General features: G+C 36.2%; 1 protein-coding gene across 2 annotated transcripts in view; it reads left to right on the top strand.

Moving 5' to 3' along the window:
* The window catches only part of PLXDC2 (plexin domain containing 2), a 418,172-nt gene that overhangs the window by 365,606 nt on the left and 31,997 nt on the right, over positions 1-20,569 (top strand). For both annotated transcript variants that reach the window (XM_027560001.1, XM_027560002.1), the window contains exons 11-12: positions 3,297-3,447; positions 4,885-4,923. In XM_027560001.1, the coding sequence (XP_027415802.1) occupies positions 3,297-3,447; positions 4,885-4,923 (190 nt within the window). The remainder of the gene's footprint in view (positions 1-3,296; positions 3,448-4,884; positions 4,924-20,569) is intronic.

Genomic DNA, 20,569 nt, shown 5'->3' with positions numbered 1-20,569 from the left:
GCCATATCATTTTTATAGCCTGTTTACTAGTTTATTTTTAAATTTTCCTATTTATTTATTTCAATATTTCATGTATAATTTCTATATGTTTCACACTGGATGATCCCAATCTGGGATCAAAAAGTTTTTGCTAGTCTGATTATGTTGTTCTCTGTTTTTGCTGGGTCTTTGTCAGACTACTCTTTTTCTCTTTGTGTTTCTTTTTGTGTCCTTTAATTAGCAGTGCATTTGTTTGATCTTATTCCATGGGAATTTCTAGGATGTAGGTAGGTGATGTTTTCCACTAAAGAGGTTTTGATGATGAAAACCTGAGGGCTTCAGGGGGTGCCATCTGTTCCTGCGTTACTATGGGGAGGAGAGGTTTGGATTAATCTCCCCCATCTACTGTTGGTACCAAGCTGATCTCCTTGGAGCATAATTAGTTTTTGGCATTTTTACCTTCAGAGCAAACCCTGCACTTTTACTTTACCTAATGTATATTGCTCCTGCTGTCTTTATAGCACACAGGTTTTGCTTTATTTTGTTTTGGTGGTGGAGACAAAAGAAAGGCCCCTCCAGAGATTTTTCTCTACTTCCTGAAAATCCTCATAATGCTTCAAAATTCTTGTTTTATCCAGAATCCACGTATATTATGGCAGGAGGACCATTCAGGATCTGTAGTCTGCCTTTACTGCCATGAGCAACACAAAGGTCAGGATTTTAGCTTAACCATTAGGGTGATTAAGAATACTGATATACAGATTTGTGTGTGTGTGTGTAAATAGAACCACGGGGGAAGAATAATGTGTGACAAATTCCATCTTAGACTTATTGAGCTTGAGAAGTCTGTGACATCCACATGCATATAAGTCAATAGATGAATACTTGGGCCTAAAATCCAAGAGAAAAATGTGGACTGGAGATAGATATTTATGCATAATTAACATAAAGATGTTAATTGAAGTCATAAGTATGGAGGAAATTATTAGTGACCATGCCTATAGATAAAAGACAGGTCAGGAAAGATCCATAAGAACTACCAACCCTTAAAGCAAAGAAGGAAGAAGCAGTTGGAGAAGCAGTTGTTAGACAGGAGTCAGAAAATTGAGGAGTATGTGTCACAGACTCTAAGGTTAGAAAATGGACAGACAGTGCCAAATGCTAGTGAAATATTGAGTGTATATGGAAGGTGTGATAAATACAGAAATATTTAGAAACATTGGTATAAGAAGTTTCAGTTAAGTTGTGCTGGACAAAAACAAACTTGTGGGCATCTGCAAAGCCCAAGGCTGGTTCATCTCTCTTGAATTCCGACTGTGAATGGAAGGAAAAGCAGGATGATCCCAGGATGCATGTGGAGAAGAGGGAAGATGGAGTTTTTAAAATAAGCTGGGATGTGCTTCAGTATGGTAAAGTGCTATGATAACAAGGCAAGAGGGGATTAAGACTAAATACTGAGGAGAAAGGAGGGGGGTCAAATGAGCAGGTTCACAATACCTGAGAAGGTAGACTGGGCTGGGCCAGAGCAGACACATGGGGGAACAGCTGTTAACAGTGGACTTGTCCATCCCAACAGGAGGAAGAAGGACAGGTCAGTACAGATGATGATGGGATGATGATCTGTAAATAAATTTTTTAAATTCTTGCTGATGACTCACTTATCAAAGATATAAAAAGTGAGGCCAAGGGTAAAATTGGGGGATACATTATGGAATGGCAGTTCTAAGTAGAGTGGAGAGGGTTTGAAATTGATGTTGAGGATAATGAGAGAGGAGGTCAGCAAAGCTGGGCAGTATTGCCAGGCAGCATAGAAGCCCTTGCTGGGGATGCTGGAGGTGAGTTTGTGGAGCTCCCAGTGGCAGGATGTGTGGTTGTTCTCCAGCTCGCTCGCTCGCTCACTCTCTTTCTCTCTCTCTGAGCTTTGGCGCAGGCAAGGAAAGGCAGAGTTTTTACTGTATTTGGTACTGCAGATTTTCTAAGAAGGTGATGTGGAAAACAAAATACACACAAAAACAAGGCAAGATGCTTCAAGATATTGAAAAGAGAGGTTGAACTGATGGGGAAAAAACAAGACTAAAGGGAGAGCATCATTGTGCTTGGGTTTTCTACAGAATCACGGGATAAGAAGAATGTGAGTAGCTACATTCATGAACAGCTACCTGAATAGACAGGAAAAAGGATAACTGAAGGTATGATTTCAGAACTAAAGCATCCCCAGCTGCAGAGAAGGTCCAAGGTGTGGGGATGATAACTAAAGTAGAGTCAAGGAGGAGATCGTGAGATTACTGAGGCTGAGAAGATGCAGGAACGAAAGTCTGTGGGATCGAATGGGCTGCTAGGATGTTGGAGAGAGTAAGCTGGATCATATCTAACTAGTGACAAGGAAACCATATTGGATGTTCTTCCTGAACCAGCAGTACAGTGCATTGCATGTTCCTAATGACAAGAGAACTTTAAAAAAGGTATTTATTTAATAAAACTTTTCAGTTGTGGGATAAGTACCATCCATGTGTACGTAGTTATCTTCTATTAATTGTCAAGGACCACCAGAGGGATGAAGTCCTTTGAAGCACAAAGAGGTAGGGAGAAATACCAACTTCTAAACTATAAAACTTTGCATGTTGGAAATCGTTACTGGTAAATGTCATATCGTTTCTTCTTGTGGGCTATAAATGAAAACTACGATATGCACCATGTCCTCGTGTAGCTCGGTTAGGGAGAAAATATTCTAAGTGATTGCCTGAGTGCTGTCCAATCCTTTGCGTGGGTGGCTCTGAATATTTCATAAAGGAAGGCAAAATTTTAATCTTAAATATCCATTCACCCTGTGGGAAGTTATTTTTGAAACAATGGAGTAGTATAGAGCAGTTACACGTTTCAAATTTAGCATTAGCAATTTGATGTGAATGGAATACATTCTTTCTTCACACACTTAACCATGTTTTAAACCTTCTCTTTATATACATTTTTCTTCTAGTCTGTTTCCCATCATGTCTTTTAAAAATATATTGATATAAAGTTTGGGTTAAGATCAACAGTAATATGAAAAGTTAAACTCAGAAATGACGGAATCCAAATATCCAGACATGGAAATGCTTTCTAACATCCCATTTTAAATATATATATGAAGTCAGTAAAATCTATAACTGTAGTCCTGTAAAAAAAGTATTCCTCATCTTGATTTGAGAGGCCTTTGTGCTTTACAGCCCAGCTTCTTTTTATTCTTTTGTTTCTTCGTTTATTTTTCTCCTTGATATAATTTTAAAATGTAGCTCTGATCACTCCTCCATTGTCTCCCCCTCTGTTTCTCTTATTAGTCAAAAGAGAAGATGTGTGACCCCACAGAGCCAGCGGAAAGTTCTACTCGAACCAGCACCACCATACGTGCAACAACCACACAATTCAGGGTCTTGACGACCACCAGAAGAGCAGCCACCTCCCAGCTGCCCACCAGCCTGCCCACAGAAGGTGCCCTGGAGACACTTTTTCTCTGTTACTGAAGGGGGGAAAATTCACTGTTGACGTGTACAGGAGAGGTTCTCCAGGGGAAATTTTTTTCTTCAGCGAACTGGATTTCTTAGGAATGTCTAAAAGGGAAAATACAAAATTATAGTGGAGTAAAACTATGTGCTGTGTTTTTTGTGTTTTTTTTTTTTAATGTATGGATGCCTTTTATTAAGATTTAGTCTTTAATGGTGATCTTGGCTACTAGAGTCTCTAGAAAAGAAAGAAAGAACTTCCTCTCGTGTCCTTCCTTCCTTTCTTGCTGAACTTTGTAATAACAGTGTTTAACATTTTAATCACAGGATAGGAAGGCAAAATGCATAGAAAATGTCCATTGATTTTGTATTCTGAATAACAGGTAATTCTGCTAATACACAATTCTTATATTTGCGTGGATACAGTCAGTAAAATATGCTGGTCTATAACCTTATAGAGAAGCACTGTGTATGACACAGAAACTGTACTAGAGAAGCATTTCCTTTGCCAGGAAAGGCAAAAATACTAGAGGGCATGAATGCATGCACACAGCTCATTGGGGAAAGATGGGATATTAGCCCAAATTTGTTAGTCATTTATTCTGAATGGTGCCACTAGGGAGAAATGTGAGACCAGTTAGCCAAGAGTAAGCCTTGAGGGGAAAACATGGTCTTATTTCTTTTCATAAGCCTTGCTTTAATTTGAATAGGATATTAAACTTGAATCTTTTGCTCTTAATTGAAATTTAATTGGATATTTAAAGTTAACTAGAATAAAGTGTTAAAATGAGGTGAAGGACAGCTGCTAAGTACATTTTAATGCTTTTAAAACCAATATTATATTTTAATTCATCTTATTTGGGGTTGTTATGTAGCCTGAGAAAAATATTTCTGTAATTCAAATCCTCCCCTTTAGAATGAAATATACCATTAAAATTAAAAGCACATTCTACTTTTTGTAGGACAAGATACTTTGTATGTTATTTTGGTCATATTTATTAGCAATGAATAAGCATTTAACTTTTGAAGTCAAGTTTGTAAATATTGACAAATATTTACTATTCCAGTTAACTTGGAATTTCCTTGATCTTGGCCTTTAAAATAAATAAGAACTTCTAGAGTCTAATTACAGTAAATCATTTTAGAAAATTAAGATAAATGTATTTTAAGTCAAAGTTATACCAGTGTACTTTTCTCATAGCTCTTAAGAGTCATATAAAACTTTACTAAAGTTTTACAATCTTGACCTTACAATCTCAGAAAGTTTAGTACTACATCCTATAAGGTAAGACTAACTCTCATTGACCTAGAAATTTACTCAGTAAAGTATCAAAATCCATTCCTGTTAAACAGTTAATGCATTAGTAGACAATTGATTTATGTACCTTAAAATTTTTTTTGTTGTAACTTTGACTTTCTCTTCCAGATGACACCAAGATAGCTCTACATCTAAAAGATAATGGAGGTAGGAACTGACATTTTTCTTTTATAAATATTTTTTAGATACTAATCTATTTCATTCATTTAAGCATGAGAAAGAACTTGTGGGCTTCTAAATGTAGAGTGAGGTCATATTTTACTCCCTCATGGTGTTTAACACAGGAAGAATTCAATGGTTGACTTGAAAAGTCAAATTATTTCAATAGCGGAGTGAAATTCTAATCTCAGTGTTTGCCTGTAAAACTTCAGGACGCCACTGACCAATTGTAAAGTGAAAATTTATCCACATTCCTTGCTGTTTCTTGTTGCTGGAGCCCTCGGTTTATTGGTTGCATATGTGGGTATCTACCAGTATTGGGTTCAAGCCTGTTTTTCACTACATTGACTATTCAACATCATTTATAATTAAAATTAAGAAATAGAGCAATATGGAAATATACTTTTACTAGGCGTTTTTATCTTCTATGCAAAGAAAAGGACAAAAAGAAACTTGAGGAAGAACAGTTAATAAGTAGATAACTAGAGTTTTTCTAAGACAATTTAGGAATGTATGTAATAGTACATGAAAATTTGAGGAAGAAAGGCTTTACCAAAACAAGTCTGTAAAAGATATTGACCAAAATTTTTCAAATAGCTCTTTTCCTTTTAAATTATGTTAGGTCATATGTGCAACTCTATCATAGAATGCTGGATTTCATAAAAGAGATGTAACTATATTAGTAACTGTTTATTCAGCTCAGGAAGGGGGTTTCCTCTTAGCAGCATCTTTTATGTAAATGTGGGTTCACTGTATTATTGATCTCGACACAGTCTCACTTTTGCAGCCCCAGGCGATAACCTGAGTAAGTCAGAATCTAACATGTATGGTGTTAGGTATGTTTCTCTCTGTATTTGTAGAGAATAGTTTCTAAATTACTCAGTCTAAGTCAAGAAACAAATATTTCTGTTTGTTCTTAGGTTACTGTATATCTATATATATGTATTTAGATCAGTCCACTTAAAAGTTGCTTAGCCTCTCCATATATATCATTATCACATCAGTTTTCCATTGTCTTGCTTCTGTATCACAATATTTTATTTCATTTATTTACTTATTGTTGTATTAATGCAATAAGTGGATAGCTTCACAAGTAGCCATTTGCCACATATACACTAGCTAGAAATAAAATCTTAGTGTTGAAAGGACTTTAGCAATTCCCCCATTCAACATTTCTCAGAGCAGGTTGTTGGTGAACCTAAGTCCTAATGTCAGGGTTACCTCCTTTGGATGGAGGATGTTAAAAAGAGATAAATGGAATGGAGGAGGGTTCCCCAGAAGCTTCTGTTGTATTTGCTATGTTTAATTATTAACACAGGTAGTAGTTATATGTGTTTGTTATATTGTTCTCGATTCTGTCTTTTCCTTTTTCTTTAATATGACTAAAATATTCTATAATGCTGACAGAAAAAAAAACTGGAGAAGGAAATGGCAACCCACTTCAGTATTCTTGCCTAGGAAATCTCATGGACAGAGGCGCCTGGTGGGCTACAGTCCATGGGGTCACAAGAGTCAGACATGACTTAGCGACTAACCAACAACAATAAAAAAAACAAAAGATTCCTGTTATCAAATAGCTATGAGATATTCTGGTTGAAAAAAAAATGTAAGCAATTTACTTTCTGGAAAACTGTTAAAAGCTTTTACCGTTCATTCATTCATTTACTTATTCCTGCCAAGTGCCTGCTAATTGCAAGGGATTGTATATGCTTGCAGCTATGGTAGTGAAAATGGTTTAGACAAATTCCTGGCTTTCAGAAAGCATAGATTCTAAAGAAACTTCCAAGATGGTGATAAAGATTTAGCATCTGGCATTTCTCCACTATTTGGTCTTAAAATTTTTTTGCAAATAGCTTTCACTGACTTAATGTTTTGTGGAATACACTTTGGGAAATAGTTTTCTAGAATGTTACCAGTTATCCCAAGGAAAATCCTTAGTTTTGTTTAATGCAGCAAGGAATAGTAAAACTCTGAAGATTTTTTTAATGCAGTGTATTAAAACTATCTTATGACACTGAGAAATCAAGTTAAGTAAATTCCAAGATTGAAATGGAGGGCTTCTTTTCTTTTTTCATCTTACTAGAAAAATTGACTATTGGATCTTCAGATTATATAAGATCACTGATATGCATCAGGTGGCACAATGGTAAAGAATGCCAATGCAGAGAGACACCAGAGATGAGGGTTCAATCCCTGGAGCAGGAAGATCCCCTGGAGTAAGAAATGGCAACCCACTCCAATATTCTTGCCTGGAAAATTCCAAGGACAGAGAAGCCTGGCAGGCTACCGTCCATGGGGTTGCAGAGAGTCAGACATGACTGAGCTACTGAGCACAAGCATGCCTCAGGTACCCGCCAGAGTTCCAAAATATCACAATGAGACTTAATATGTCTATACACTGGCACTCTTTTCATGGCCAGGTTTGCTAATGAAGCACTTTTCCTAAATGTGCAGTTAGAGCAGACCAACTTGACCAGTGCTAAGATAAATGTTCCTTTCAAAGAGTACTTGAGATTGCACATTCCTTTTTATAGCAACTTTATTAAGTTAGCATGCTACCACTGCTTTTTATTTTATGGAATATGGAAATGTAGGAAGGACTGCCAATTTAAATCCAACTTCATTAGTTAATTAAACATGTTGAAAACAGAATTCAGAATTGTTCTTTTCCTCCAGCTTCACATTTTTTTCTTTTTTTGAGATTGAGGTAATAATGGAAAAGGATGTCTAAATGCTTTCTCACATTTAGTGAGAATTTTTTTAGATGCAAGCTAAGACATTTGTGTAAATTGCTATGTATTGCAGAGAAATTCAGCACATTTTCTTTTAATTTAATTGGCTGCTCTTAAAACCATTTTAATTTAGAGGTCTGTACTTTTCTAGAAGAGGGTGATGTTTATCAAAGTACTCAATGTGTAGCTATACTCTGCCCTTTACATCCGTACATCACCTTCTTTAGATATTGGATTACCTTGGCCCTGAGTCTTCCTAGAATATTTCTGTGACTTAAAGTAGTTGATTTTCTCAGTGGTATCCACAGCTGACCTGATTATATATTCACTTTCCAGGAGATTTCCCTTCATCTTTGATATGAAAACATAAAATACTTCTGAGCAGCTGGACACCAGAGGCACACAACAGGGCTTCTCATTCACAGGACCCAGACTGAGTTCCAGTCTGCAAAAATCACTCTTGATAAATCGTCACTTGCGCATTGTGTTTCCTGCTACAATTAGATCAGGTCTAGGAAGAGCCTCTGCATATTTCCAGTTAGTTGTTTGATTGGAGACGTTTTATTAGTCTTCGGCATTGAGTGAAAATCCTCAGTTCTCTAAATAAGTTGGAGAAAAGAGACTGAAAAAAATATCTAGACAAAGAGAATGACTCCTAATGAATGCAGGTGCCATTAGTAAGTTAGCACTGATTGCCATTATAAATGGCTGAATACAAAAACTCAGAGGAACCAATATACAATAGTATTTTGTCTCCAACTGAAATGTTCCTACTTGCGTGTTTATGGTATTAAGTTGCAAGTAATATATATGTCTAATTAAGTAGCATTTCTGCTCCTTATTCATGTGAAAGGTAAGAAGAAGGAGGTAAGAGGAGGAGAGGAAGGAGGAGGAGGGGGAGGAGAGGGAGGAGGAGGGGGAGGAGGAGGGGGAGAATTGAAGAAAAAGAAGAGGAAAAACATTTATTGTTTCCTATGCTCCAAGCACTCTTCTAAATGCTGTACCTGTATTAACTCATTTAATTCACACAACATCCCTGTGACTAGTCCTGCCCATATTTCCATTTTTTAGCTGAGGAAATGGAGGTACAGAAAGGTGAGGTTACCTGGCTGGTATGTGGCAGAGCTGCCATGTGAATCTATTTAGTCTTAATGTGGATTCCAGGACCCTGGCAGCCTCACAGTATGGCTGCTCCTGAGTAGTACAGTCCTTCTTAGAAACTTCACATGGGAGACGCCAACCTAAGGAGTTTCATTCCCACCTCCAGTATTCTTTTTCCTCTTCTATAACAACTGATTATACGTATAAGTATTTAGAAATGAAATTTCCTTTTGCCATGTAATTATGCCTTACTTTTCATTTTATCCTTTCTTTGAAAATCCCAATGCATTGATCCCCCTGTGTAACTGAGTCCTTTCTGAAACACTGGCATGTATTCTGCAAACTGCAGGGGTATTCTTTGTTTATGTTCAAAAACTAAATTCTTTCAGCCTTCTAGGTTTCTCGAGAAATTCAAGTTTAATTCTCTATTAAGGGGTTCCTAGAATGTATTCTTTAAATAATATGTATTTCTGTGGATAATGGTTATAAGCATTTAAAACTACATCTCCCTTGGGTTTTCGAATTCTGGCAAAAGCTTGTTTAGAAAAGTCACATTTTTAAGGAATTACCTAGCTGTATGTTTTTAGCTGGTGCAACTATTGACTACCTTCTTTGATATTTAATTAGTTGCTTCCAAATGACACTCACCACTCACCACCTAAATAGAAATGTAAATGCCTTCAAGATGCAAACTGGAAAAAATTATATTTAGGGCTGAAATAGGTCTGTGAGTTGAATCAATGGCAAAGTCTTTTAACTGAGAAGTAAAATCTTCAACCAGATTCAGCTCAATTTAGCAAATGGAGTTGTGCCATTCTGCTACACTGCAGATGTTAAAATTATATCAAGCTCTAAAATCCTATGATTAATTTTATTATTTAAAATTTGTTGACTGAGATTTGGTACTATGATAATAATACCAAAAGCTGCATTCGCTCTTGGTTCCTCGAAAGATTCTTCCTTCTGATAAAGTCATGTTTCTTTTTAAAAAACATATTTGCATGTAAGTTCTTAATTACTAATGATATTTAAAGTATGAGCACCCGAGACATCACTGGTGTGTCTTGCAGGTGGCACTGTGTTCGTCATTTCTTCTCATTGGTAGGAAGTCTGTTAAACCTAGATTCTGAAAGGCTGTGTTCTTGAGTCGGAAGGTGGGGTCTTCATCAAAAGGATGCTAAAGTAACTACATTAAGCAGTTTGCAGAATGTGATCAAGTTAATTCTGGAGAACAGATCTGCAAAATAATTAATTTTAAAGAGTTAATACAGAAATATTACTTTGAATGAATTATGGATTGGTTTGTCTAAATTCTGAATCTGTTGTGTTTAATGTCCTACTTATGAACATATAAGGCCTTTTATCCAAAGATAAAATGTTAGAACATTATTCTGACTTTTTCACTAGACTACTTCTAAGGTTATATTTTTATTACCTAGTGTGTAGTGACAGATCAAGTGTCTAGTGTTTCATTTATCATTCAGTCGCATTATTTTTTGACTTTAATACATAAATCATCAAAGTCACCTATCTTTCACTTTTTTCTCCTACCTTCCCTTGCTATTTTTTTTTTTCATCTTTTTCTTTAGCAGCGATCACAGTCTTGTAAGCAAAGGGAAACTGTTATTACCTTTTGACAGACTATTGAGTATCTATCACTTACTGTTTCTAAAACTGTAAAAATAACTTGGCATTTGGTTTTTGGTTTTATCTTTTGCTCTGTTTGACTACTTTCATGATAGCACTAACTGTATAAGAAAGTGTAGAAGTGCCATAATAATGAACATTTCTTACACTTCAGAATATTATTTTGAATGTCCCGAATGGATTAAGAAATTCTCTTCTAAAATTTTGTTTAGAGTAGTGTTTTTCAACTTTTTATGTACATAAGAATCATCTGGTTATTCTCATTTTATTATTCTAGCTCCTAAGAACCCCAGTGCTCAGACTGTTCTCCATAACACTTAAATCTGAACCTCGGGATCTGGGATCCAGGCATCAATACTTTTTAAGCCTTCAGGCAATTCCCACGTACAGTTCCATCAAGAACAGGTGGTCTGAGGCAATGCTTCATAAATATGAAGAAGCATTGGAGACATCAGGGAAAGATAGAATCTATGCAAATCTGAAATTCACTTAAGAAATACAAACAAACTATAAATTTAGGCATCATCAGCATATAATGATAGTTGAAATTATCAGAGTGAATGAGATCACAGAAGAATAAAGTAAAAATGAAAAGGTCAAAGGACTAATGAGGGAAAACGTACATGCATGCTAAGTCACTTCAGTCGTGTCCAACTCTGTGTGACCCCATGGACTGCAGTCCACCCAGCTCCTCTGTCCATGGGATTCTCCAGGCAAGAATACTGGAGTAGGTTGCTGTGCCCTCCTCCAGGGGATCTTCCTGACGCAGGGATCAAACTCACGTCTGTCATGGCTAACTTGCATTGACAGGCAGGTTCTTTACCACTCGCACTGCCTGGGAAGCCCGTAAGGGAACACAGCAGTTGAGATTTTGTGGGGGAGGGAGGGGAACTCAAACACAGCAAGACAATCAGAAGAACTGGACTCACAGAAAACAAGAAGACAATTTCAAGAAGCAAGTAGTGAACAATGCCAAAGACAAATGGAAAAAAAAAAGAAAGGTAACCATTGAATTAAATAGTAAGTTGACATTGGTTGATCTTGACCTGATAGTTCTATAGTCCACAGATGCACAGTCCCCAGAGAGAATCTGAGAAGTTGATGAGCAATAAGGACATTGAAGTCAAATGGGACATGCTGCTATTTAAAGAAGCTTGGTGAGAAGGGAAGTAGGATTTCTGTTGTTTTGTTTTAGGAGTGTATTTATATGTTAGAGGTGTTGAGAAGAAAAAAGACATGAAGAAAAGGAGTTGAGAGATGACTGAGAATGAAGCAATATATGTGTAAGCAGGGATGGGTCAATCCACGTGGATGAGAGGAGATGGGTAACAGGGAGAAATCTAGGGTATTCCTCTGGGCTTGTTGTTTTCTCAGTGTAATAGGAGACAGCAATATGGCAAGAGTGAGTGGGAGAGGTCAGAGTATGGGGTCCAGGAGTTGAAATAACCCATAGCACATTTCTGAAGGAAATGGAAAAGGGAGCCTCCTATGTATGTATGAAGGGTGTGCCAATGTGAATTTGGGGCCTGCTGACCACGGTGACCATCCTTGTGCTTTGGTGACATCAACACTAAATGTTTTCATGTGTGCTTGAATCAATACTTATTGATTCAAGGAATCATGAAATATGCTGATCCAGCTTAAGCAAGCAAAAAAAAAAAAAAAGAAGAAATTTTCTTTGAGAGAAAGAATATGTTATTTTTTAAGACATAAAGCTTTAAAGACAGTATTTGAATCTATTAGATGGTAAATTTAGTTTAATATTTTTAGCAGCTAGGTTTTCACTGGCTTACTGTTCCATTAAGACTAATTTTTGCTTGAATTTTATTCTGCATGGTCAAATAATACTATGCAAGATTTAAAATGTATCTTGGGTAGCAAGGACAGGCGTTAATTATTTAACACTAATTCATAACAGTAAGTACTGTGACCGAATGTTATTATTTCAGTTACAGTAGTGAATTAGCAACTAATTGGATCAAATTTCAATAAGTGATTTCAACATGTCTTAACATTATGCACAGCAACTACTAAAGAAAAAAAATTTTTTAATATAGAGTTAAATTAAAATGGAATTCTAAGAAATATCTGTTTAACTTAAAGAAGGCAAGAGAGGAAGAAAAAATGGACCACATGATGGATGGACGCAAAGGAAACAAATAGCAAAATGGAAGACCAAATTCAGGCATACCAATAATTTTACTAAATGAGTCAGAAATTCTACTTCTATGTATTCAAAAGAAAGCATAGCCATAAAAATATTGTACCAGAATATTCATAGCAACTGTATTCATAATTGCCAATAACTGAAACAATCCAGATGTTTAATAGAATAAACAAAATTAAGTATTTCATAAGATGAACTACTACTCAGCTGAAAAAAAATAACAAACTGATGATACATGCAATAATATAAATAAAACTTTAAATCATTAGTTTAGGTAAAAGAAGCCAGGTATGAAAGAGTATATATAATATGATTTGATTTATGTGAAATTCAGTATAGATGAAACTAATCTACAGTAAGAGGAATCAGCACAGTGGTTTCCATGGCAGGGTAAGGTCAGGATTGATGGGAATGGAATCAATCGACTGATTGATTGAAAATTTTCTGAAGGCGTGGAAATAGTCTGTATGTTGGTTTGGCTGATGATTCCTTTGGTATATAAGATCTGTGCATTTCCAGGTTGCAAATTTTACCTTAGTGGGGAAAAAAAAGAAAACAGAAATGTTGATGTACTTCTCACAAACTAGATAGTTTTTTCTTAACTCTCATGAGTAAATTTTTTCAAGCTTCTTAAAATTCTCAACAAAAGAGAGCAAAAAGATTTATCCTTAACAAAGAAGCTTCTCTAATTAATAAGCATAAAATGTAATGCTTCTGATTACTTGATTCATGGTTTACTTTAAATTATTCTTAGAATCGTCCCATGTAGTTGCTAATAGTGATAAAGTTATCTTGCAATTATTGGATTTACTGTACACCAGACATTCATCTAAGGGTTTTGCATGTTGATCTCATTTAATCCTTAGAGTACCCCATGAAGAAAGTCATACTATAATCCTATTTTACGCATGAAATATCAGAAGGACAGGGATTTAAGTATTCTGTCTGGGGTCCCTAATCTGTAAGGGATATAGCCTGGCTACAGCACTAAACACTCTGCTGTCGGAGCATGTGTTATGCTCCCCATAGCCATCCTGGCCTGCAACCTGGGAGAGCTTCTCCAGTTGTGGCACTGAATGTAACGGAAGAATCCTCTTCACCCTGTACCTATCAGAGTGAAAAGACAGATGTGTGTCCAAACCACTGAGCTAATCTGGAGCCTTAGCACCTGCACGCCTCTCAGTTTTGGCTGTACTACCAGGTCAGTATGAAGCTTTCTTGAAATTGTTCACGGAAATGGGATCCTTTCTCTCATTGAAGCTTGAATGCATGTTGAATGAAAGCGTGGACACTGTAGCCATTTGCCTGCCACTCTGCCTCTACTAAAGCCATCCAGGATCTCAGCAAACACAGACAGCACCAGGTGCCAGTTCATGATCAGAATGAGCCCCATGGGTCCTCTGAGCCCATCCCTCGACAGGTTAAGTGCCCAGGTGACTGTAAGATTCATAGTAGTGCTTTATACCCATGTGTGGGGCCAGTTCACAAAGCTGATTTAATGGGAAAGGTAAGGCTGAGACTAGTGCTCACCTCAAGAAGTAACCATATTCTATCCCACATTCAACGTGTGGAGCTCTGTATTCCAGGAAACTTGATATTCCAGGACCTAAGGGAAGACAGCCATGATAAACACACTTTTTTAGCATGCTTCTTCCTTCCCAAGCAGGCCAGCTGAATTTGCCCCCATTAAAGCCCTTATCTGAGCCATGTTTTGGCAGTTCTGATGTGAAACATACCCTTCAAAACTGGTCCTCAAGTGGTTTCAGTTTTTTCTTTCCACCCTTGATATATGTGCCTGTTTTATTAGCTCTGGTAACACACATTAAAATATAGTTCGACGCTCTACCCAACTTTATTTTTTTCCAGTTTCCAATTCTGTCTTTTTGAGATACATTTATATAGTCCTGCCCATTTACCCTCCTGGGAGATTTCATACGTCAACCACAACAAATAGCAAAAGGTTGTGTGGTTGTTAACATCAAGGGCTAATGTTCAATCCTGAGGTACCCACAAGGGCCAAATTGACATCTCCAGCAACTAAGTTAACCCATGCTTTCATAGGAAGCACTTAGGTTCTCATTAATTGTAAATATAAACTCAGGTGCCAAAGAACTTGAGACTGGCTTAATATTTAGCAGTTTTCAAAAGAAGCTCTCCATAAGGTTAATTTTGTTTAGACAGCCTACCAAACCACAGCAGCTGGGCTTTTGTTTTTCAGATACTGTGTGCAGATTCTATGTGGCATGGCCATGTCCCAGTTACTGCTGGAGTCTGGGGAGAGACAGGTTAACTCTTACGGAGCTTGGTGGTTTGTTTTCCTTCAAAGGGGTCAACAGTGAAGGTACATGGAGATTGATCTTGATCTTTCCACTGGAAAAGCTATTCACTGAGACATCCTTGCTTTATCCAGCATGCACTTAAGCTTCCCATTTCCATGAATAATTTCAAGAAATCCTCATATTGACTTGGTAAGACAGCCATGATTAAAAGAAATGGCAATAGCAAGGGTTCACATTAGCTAAGTGGTTTGGACACACATCTATCTTTCCACACAGACGGGAGCAAGGTGAAAAGGTTCCTTCTCTATGATCAGAAAACATGATGGATTTGATAGGGAAGTGAACATTTATTGCATTTGTATATTCATTCATATGTTTGTATATAAATGAACTGTTTTACTATAAGGGACTTAATTCAAATGGACAGGATTAAATGGCATAAAGAGTCACTCTCTTCTGTACCCCCAGATCTTGAAAGTACATTGTCAACCTCTTCTTTGGTATTCCATTGTAATTGTGAATATATTTGTCATATATATTTAATATGTTTACTATTTAGATGGGAAACTTAAGTACTAAGATTTCTGTGAGTTATTTTATAAAAGTAGAGATTTTTAGAAAACAATTTTTAAATATACTTTTTTTTAAATTTTATTTTTAAACTTTACATAATTGTATTAGTTTTGCCAAATATCAAAATGAATCCATCACAGGTATACATGTGCTCCCCATCCTGAACCCTGAAGAAGCAAGGCAACTTGATATAGAAAGCTGACGTTAGGAAAACTTTAAAAGTTAGATCTTATAAAGATCTCGGTTGCTGAAAATATTAGAGACACGGGTCAATTATTACAAAACATAGCACATACAAATAAGAAATGAAAACCAGAATGGATCATTACAAGGATTTGCTTTTGGTGTTGCAGTAGCTATAGATATGGTGAATCCCCTGTTTCTGATGCTCACACACACACATGCACAAAAGCACTAATCACATAACAAAGCTAGTAGCAGACTGGGTGGTGACTACTCTCCAAAGTCCCTCATTTTGATGGAATCAAGCATTTCTTTTAATATGATTTCACGGAAATTTTATTTAGCCTTATTTTCCTGAGATAAAAGGTAGCGGATTATTGTTTAAAAAGGATTGTCATACCCTAAGCTCTTTTAAGCCAGAACATTTTATATGTTTCCCTGAATGAAATTTCACAGCTGCTCTGTAGTAGCACAGGCTGCAGACGAGAAGCTGGGCCAGCTGCCCCTGCCAGAATATTATTCTCACCACACATAATGCACTTAGCTGTGTTTTGTGCACCATTTTAATATCTTTTCACAGTACTTACTCAAATCCCTCCTAAGGAGATGTCATCATGTGAATTATAAATGAATGTAGGGTCACAGTGATTCGTATTGTGGATTAAGTATGGCTCGTATAATAGTTTCAAGGAACCCTAATACCCAAATAATATTGACAGATTGGTAAGCATCCAAAAGAAAAAATAGGGACACCATGATTAAGAAAATGAAAGAACAAAGAGAATTATGAGAAATAAGAAGGTATGTAAAATACCCAGAGAAACTCTAAATGAAGTCAAGGTCATGATCATGTTTGTAGAAAATTAAAAAAATAAATAAATAAAAATAAAAGAGACATGAAGGAAATTATGTGAGCTACGAAATGAGATCAGTTGCAAGGGAAACTTCCAAAGGAAAAGTCAGTTTAGTGAAAATTTTTACTTTTACTTGATTTTCTGCTGTTATATTTGGTAGCTCATAAATGGGTTCAATAATATTCCACAGAGAAACTCGTGTGTTTTCAATCCAAAAATGCAACACTAACATTTTAAGCATTTTGTAGTTCAATTTCATTCTGAAGTGTTAAAAAAGAACACTTGACATCATCTGTATAAGATTTATGGATTTTTGAACAAATTCATGCAAGACTTTTCCCAAAGCCTCTTGGTCCCCCAAAAGACATTATATGTTGTGGAATTTATAGGTTTTTTTAAAAGCCAAGAGAATAGTTAGATTTAGAACTAACTCTTTAAAGTGAATAAAATTTCAGACAAGGAATGTTTCTACTTTAGTTTTACTTTATTGCTGGACTTTAGTTACTGACAAGATTTAAAAGTGGGTATGATCATTTCAGCAGTGTATTAAAACTTCTAATGTATTCAAGAATTGTACTTCTAAATATCATTAATAATACTACATACATATAAATACTGAAAAAAAAATAACAGACGTAGAAAGACCTAGGAGACATAGTGGTCTAAAATTAAATGCTACACCTTGAAGAAACAAAAGGTCAATTTTTTTTCCCTTCTTTCCTCCTATCGTCTTTCTTCTACTTTTTTTCATCTGATCTTTTATCAATACTTTATGAACTTTTCTTGGAGTGCAGAAAATTAAACACATTTACATGAGGTCCTGGATATTTTCAGAATGTGCTTAATGCCTTTTAAAAATCTGTCATCTTTGCTATCATGGTAGCTATAAAACTTACCAAAAGATAGTATAATGCCTTGATTGATTTGACAGTTCTCAAAGTCCTCTCTGTGTCTAAATATTGATCTGTGTTTTATAAAGTACTAAAAGTTAGAAACTCATAAGAACTGATAGGTCACTCTGTGGATTAGATGGGAGTGTATTATCTTTGATACTATTGATTTTCTGTGCTTCATTTATGTTTTAAAGTATGTCTACAAGAGAGCAGAAAAAAGGCTTTGATTTGGTAGCCTTTTCAAATATATTTATGTATTTCCTCTTTTGTTTTTGGCTCTGAGGCTCCCTTCGGGGGGTCTTATTGTCTCTTATCATTAACTCATCGTATTTAAATATACAGGGTAAAGGTAAACAATGAAAGACTCGAGCTGTCCTCTGTGTGATACTGTGTGTGTGAGAGAGAGTAATTCTTCAACTTTTGTTCACTTTGGGGCGTAAATGAAAGAGCATAAGACATTTCTAAGACTAGAATAAGAACTTGGTTTTCAGGCTAGATTCCTCCTGACCTCTTTGAATATTCCCCCAACTCATATAGACTCTGACGAACTTTAGAAGTTTGTACCTGAAACAGGTTCAGAGTCTTCTTCGACCTACTTCTTTCTACCGATTGCCAAGAATAATCAGCTGTACCTCAGGAATGAATATTGTCAGAGATGACATCTCTGTTCATTGTCTTTTCTGAGGAATGAAATCAACTTATTTGAGCAGTCTGCCCTCGAGGTGAATGAACTAAATTTCAATTATGGAAATTACTAGCACTTCCTTAAACCTTTTAAATTTCAACTTGTGTTTGAGGTGATCATGATTTTTATCACAGAGGGTTCTCTGTGTTATTTGCAGTTTCCCATAAGTGTGTAAACCCTAGTCCCTTTAATTGAAAAGTGGTATCAAACTGAAAACCAAATAGTGAAATAATTTGAAATCAAAGCACATCAATGATGTATTCACTTTATCTCCAGATTCAATGTTCCTTAATGTGCCATCATAATACCTGTTAATAAAAAAAGCAGCTAGAATAGAGATGCAGAAAGCTTGGCTAAATAGTGAGAGCAGAAGAGTAAGTTCTCCAGAAATATGAGTACAATTTTTGCCACTTCATTTTGATTATTTCTGAAGTATTTAGAAATAGCATGGGCTTGGGACACCAAGATACCTCTGTAATATTTTGAAATTTGCTACATTTCTCCTTAAATGATTTGTTCTAATTATGACACGTCTTAAAGTCATGTGCACATTCATGGGTTCTTCTGTCTACTGGTTAGTAATATTGTGAAAATCCATGAAGATAGTTTATTTTGTTAAAATCATCATCATCCAAAGATGTTTTAAAATGCTTCTTGGCTTGTAACAAACTACATTCTGTACAGGTTTCACTAGATATGAAATGGTGTCTTAACATCCATACCAGAACTGCAAAGAAGAATTTGTAAAGGAGGATATTATAAGTAGCCATTATTAGAAATATAGATTAATAATCATTGTGAGTGTAAGCATTTATGCCTAAATAAAAGGAGTGAGTGGATTTCAAGGAATAAATGCAGTTATGATTATGATTTTTTATTCTAAAGATTGGCAACATATGGCCTGCAAGTCATAGATAGTTTTATTGACAAGAACTGCTGAGTTCTTGAGTGAAACATGTCCCTAGCTCTCCTCTTCCTTCCTAAGATAACTGTCCCTTGCCTGCTGCCTTCTCAACAGGCTCTGGGTCTCTGGCCCATTTGAGAAATCACAGTCCAAGGTCAAGTCACAGGTGTCTTTTCCTTCCCTTCCCCATCTTCACATACACACACACACAAAATTAAACTAGACTTTATCATGCTTCTGAAAGATTACTAATCCCAGAAATAGAACCAGATGCTATTTGGATAGATGGATACATGAATGAAAAGAGAGCAAGATGGATGAATGCATGCATGCATGCATGGATGCATGAATGGAAGAAGAGATGGATGGATATAAAGAGGGATGGATGGGTGGATGGAAGGATGGATGGATAAATGGATAGATGGATGGATGAATGGATGGAAGGAGGGGTAGTTGGATGGAATTATGCATGAGATTTGAATAAACATTCAAGACTTCCTTTCGTGACTCTAGCAGATATTTTTGCCACATATTCTCCAAAGCAACATTTTATTTTTTTTAATTTAATTTTATTTATTTTAATTGGAGGCTAATTACTTTATAATATTGTATTGGTTTTGCCATATATCAACATGAATCTGCCATGGGTGTACACGTGCTCCCCATCCTGAACCCTCCTCCCTCCCCATACCAACCCCCTGGGTCATCCCAGTGCACCAGCCCCAAGCATCCTATATCCTGCATCAAACCTGGACTGGTGATTCGTTTCTTATATGATATTATACCTGTTTCAATGCCATTCTCCCAAATCATCCCCCCTCTCCCTCTCCCACAGAGTCCAAAAGACTGTTCTATACATCTGTGTCTCTTTTGCTGTCTCACATACAGGGTTATCGTTACCATATTTCTAAATTCCATATATATGCATTAGTATACTGTATTGGTGTTTTTCTTTCTGGCTTACTTCACCTGTATAATAGTCTCCAGTTTCATCCACCTCATTAGAACTGATTCAAATGTATTCTTTTTAATGGCTGAGTAATACTCCATTGTGTATATGTACCACAGCTTTCTTATCCATTCTTCTGCTGATAGACATCTAGGTTGCTTCCATGTGCTGGCTATTAAAACAGTGCTGCGATGAACATTGGGGTACACGTGTCTCTTTCAATTCTGGTTTCCTCGGTGTGCAACATTTTAAATTAATCCTACTTTTCCATGAAAGGAATCTGTCGCCCTCTTTTAAAAATTAAAAAAAAGCCAAGTGTACAAAATGCAGTAATACAAGTACTTAAGAATGAAGCCAGACTCTTAAAAGTAACAAATATTAAGGGCAAAACATAATTTATGCAGTGTCCTGAATCTGACAGTGTAATTTGCCTCAATCTGCCTCATATAAAATATAATAATGTAATAACTACATTATTTAAGTACTTATTGTATGCTAGGTGCTTTCTTATGTATGTAATATGTGTGAAATGTTTGATTTTCACAGCAACCCTATGGCATAGTTACTGTTACTGACATGGAGAGAGGGCCTAACCAAAGACTAAGCAGGCTACATTAGGAGCAAGTGTGTAGCTGCCCGCCCCATGGCTGAGCAGCCAAGGATGGGT

This window comes from Bos indicus x Bos taurus, chromosome 13 (assembly GCF_003369695.1).
Source record: "Bos indicus x Bos taurus breed Angus x Brahman F1 hybrid chromosome 13, Bos_hybrid_MaternalHap_v2.0, whole genome shotgun sequence".
In the NCBI taxonomy this organism is placed as follows: domain Eukaryota; kingdom Metazoa; phylum Chordata; class Mammalia; order Artiodactyla; family Bovidae; genus Bos; species Bos indicus x Bos taurus.
The sequence above is the reverse complement of the archived record's forward strand: the minus strand, read 5'-3'. Positions and strand labels throughout refer to the sequence as shown.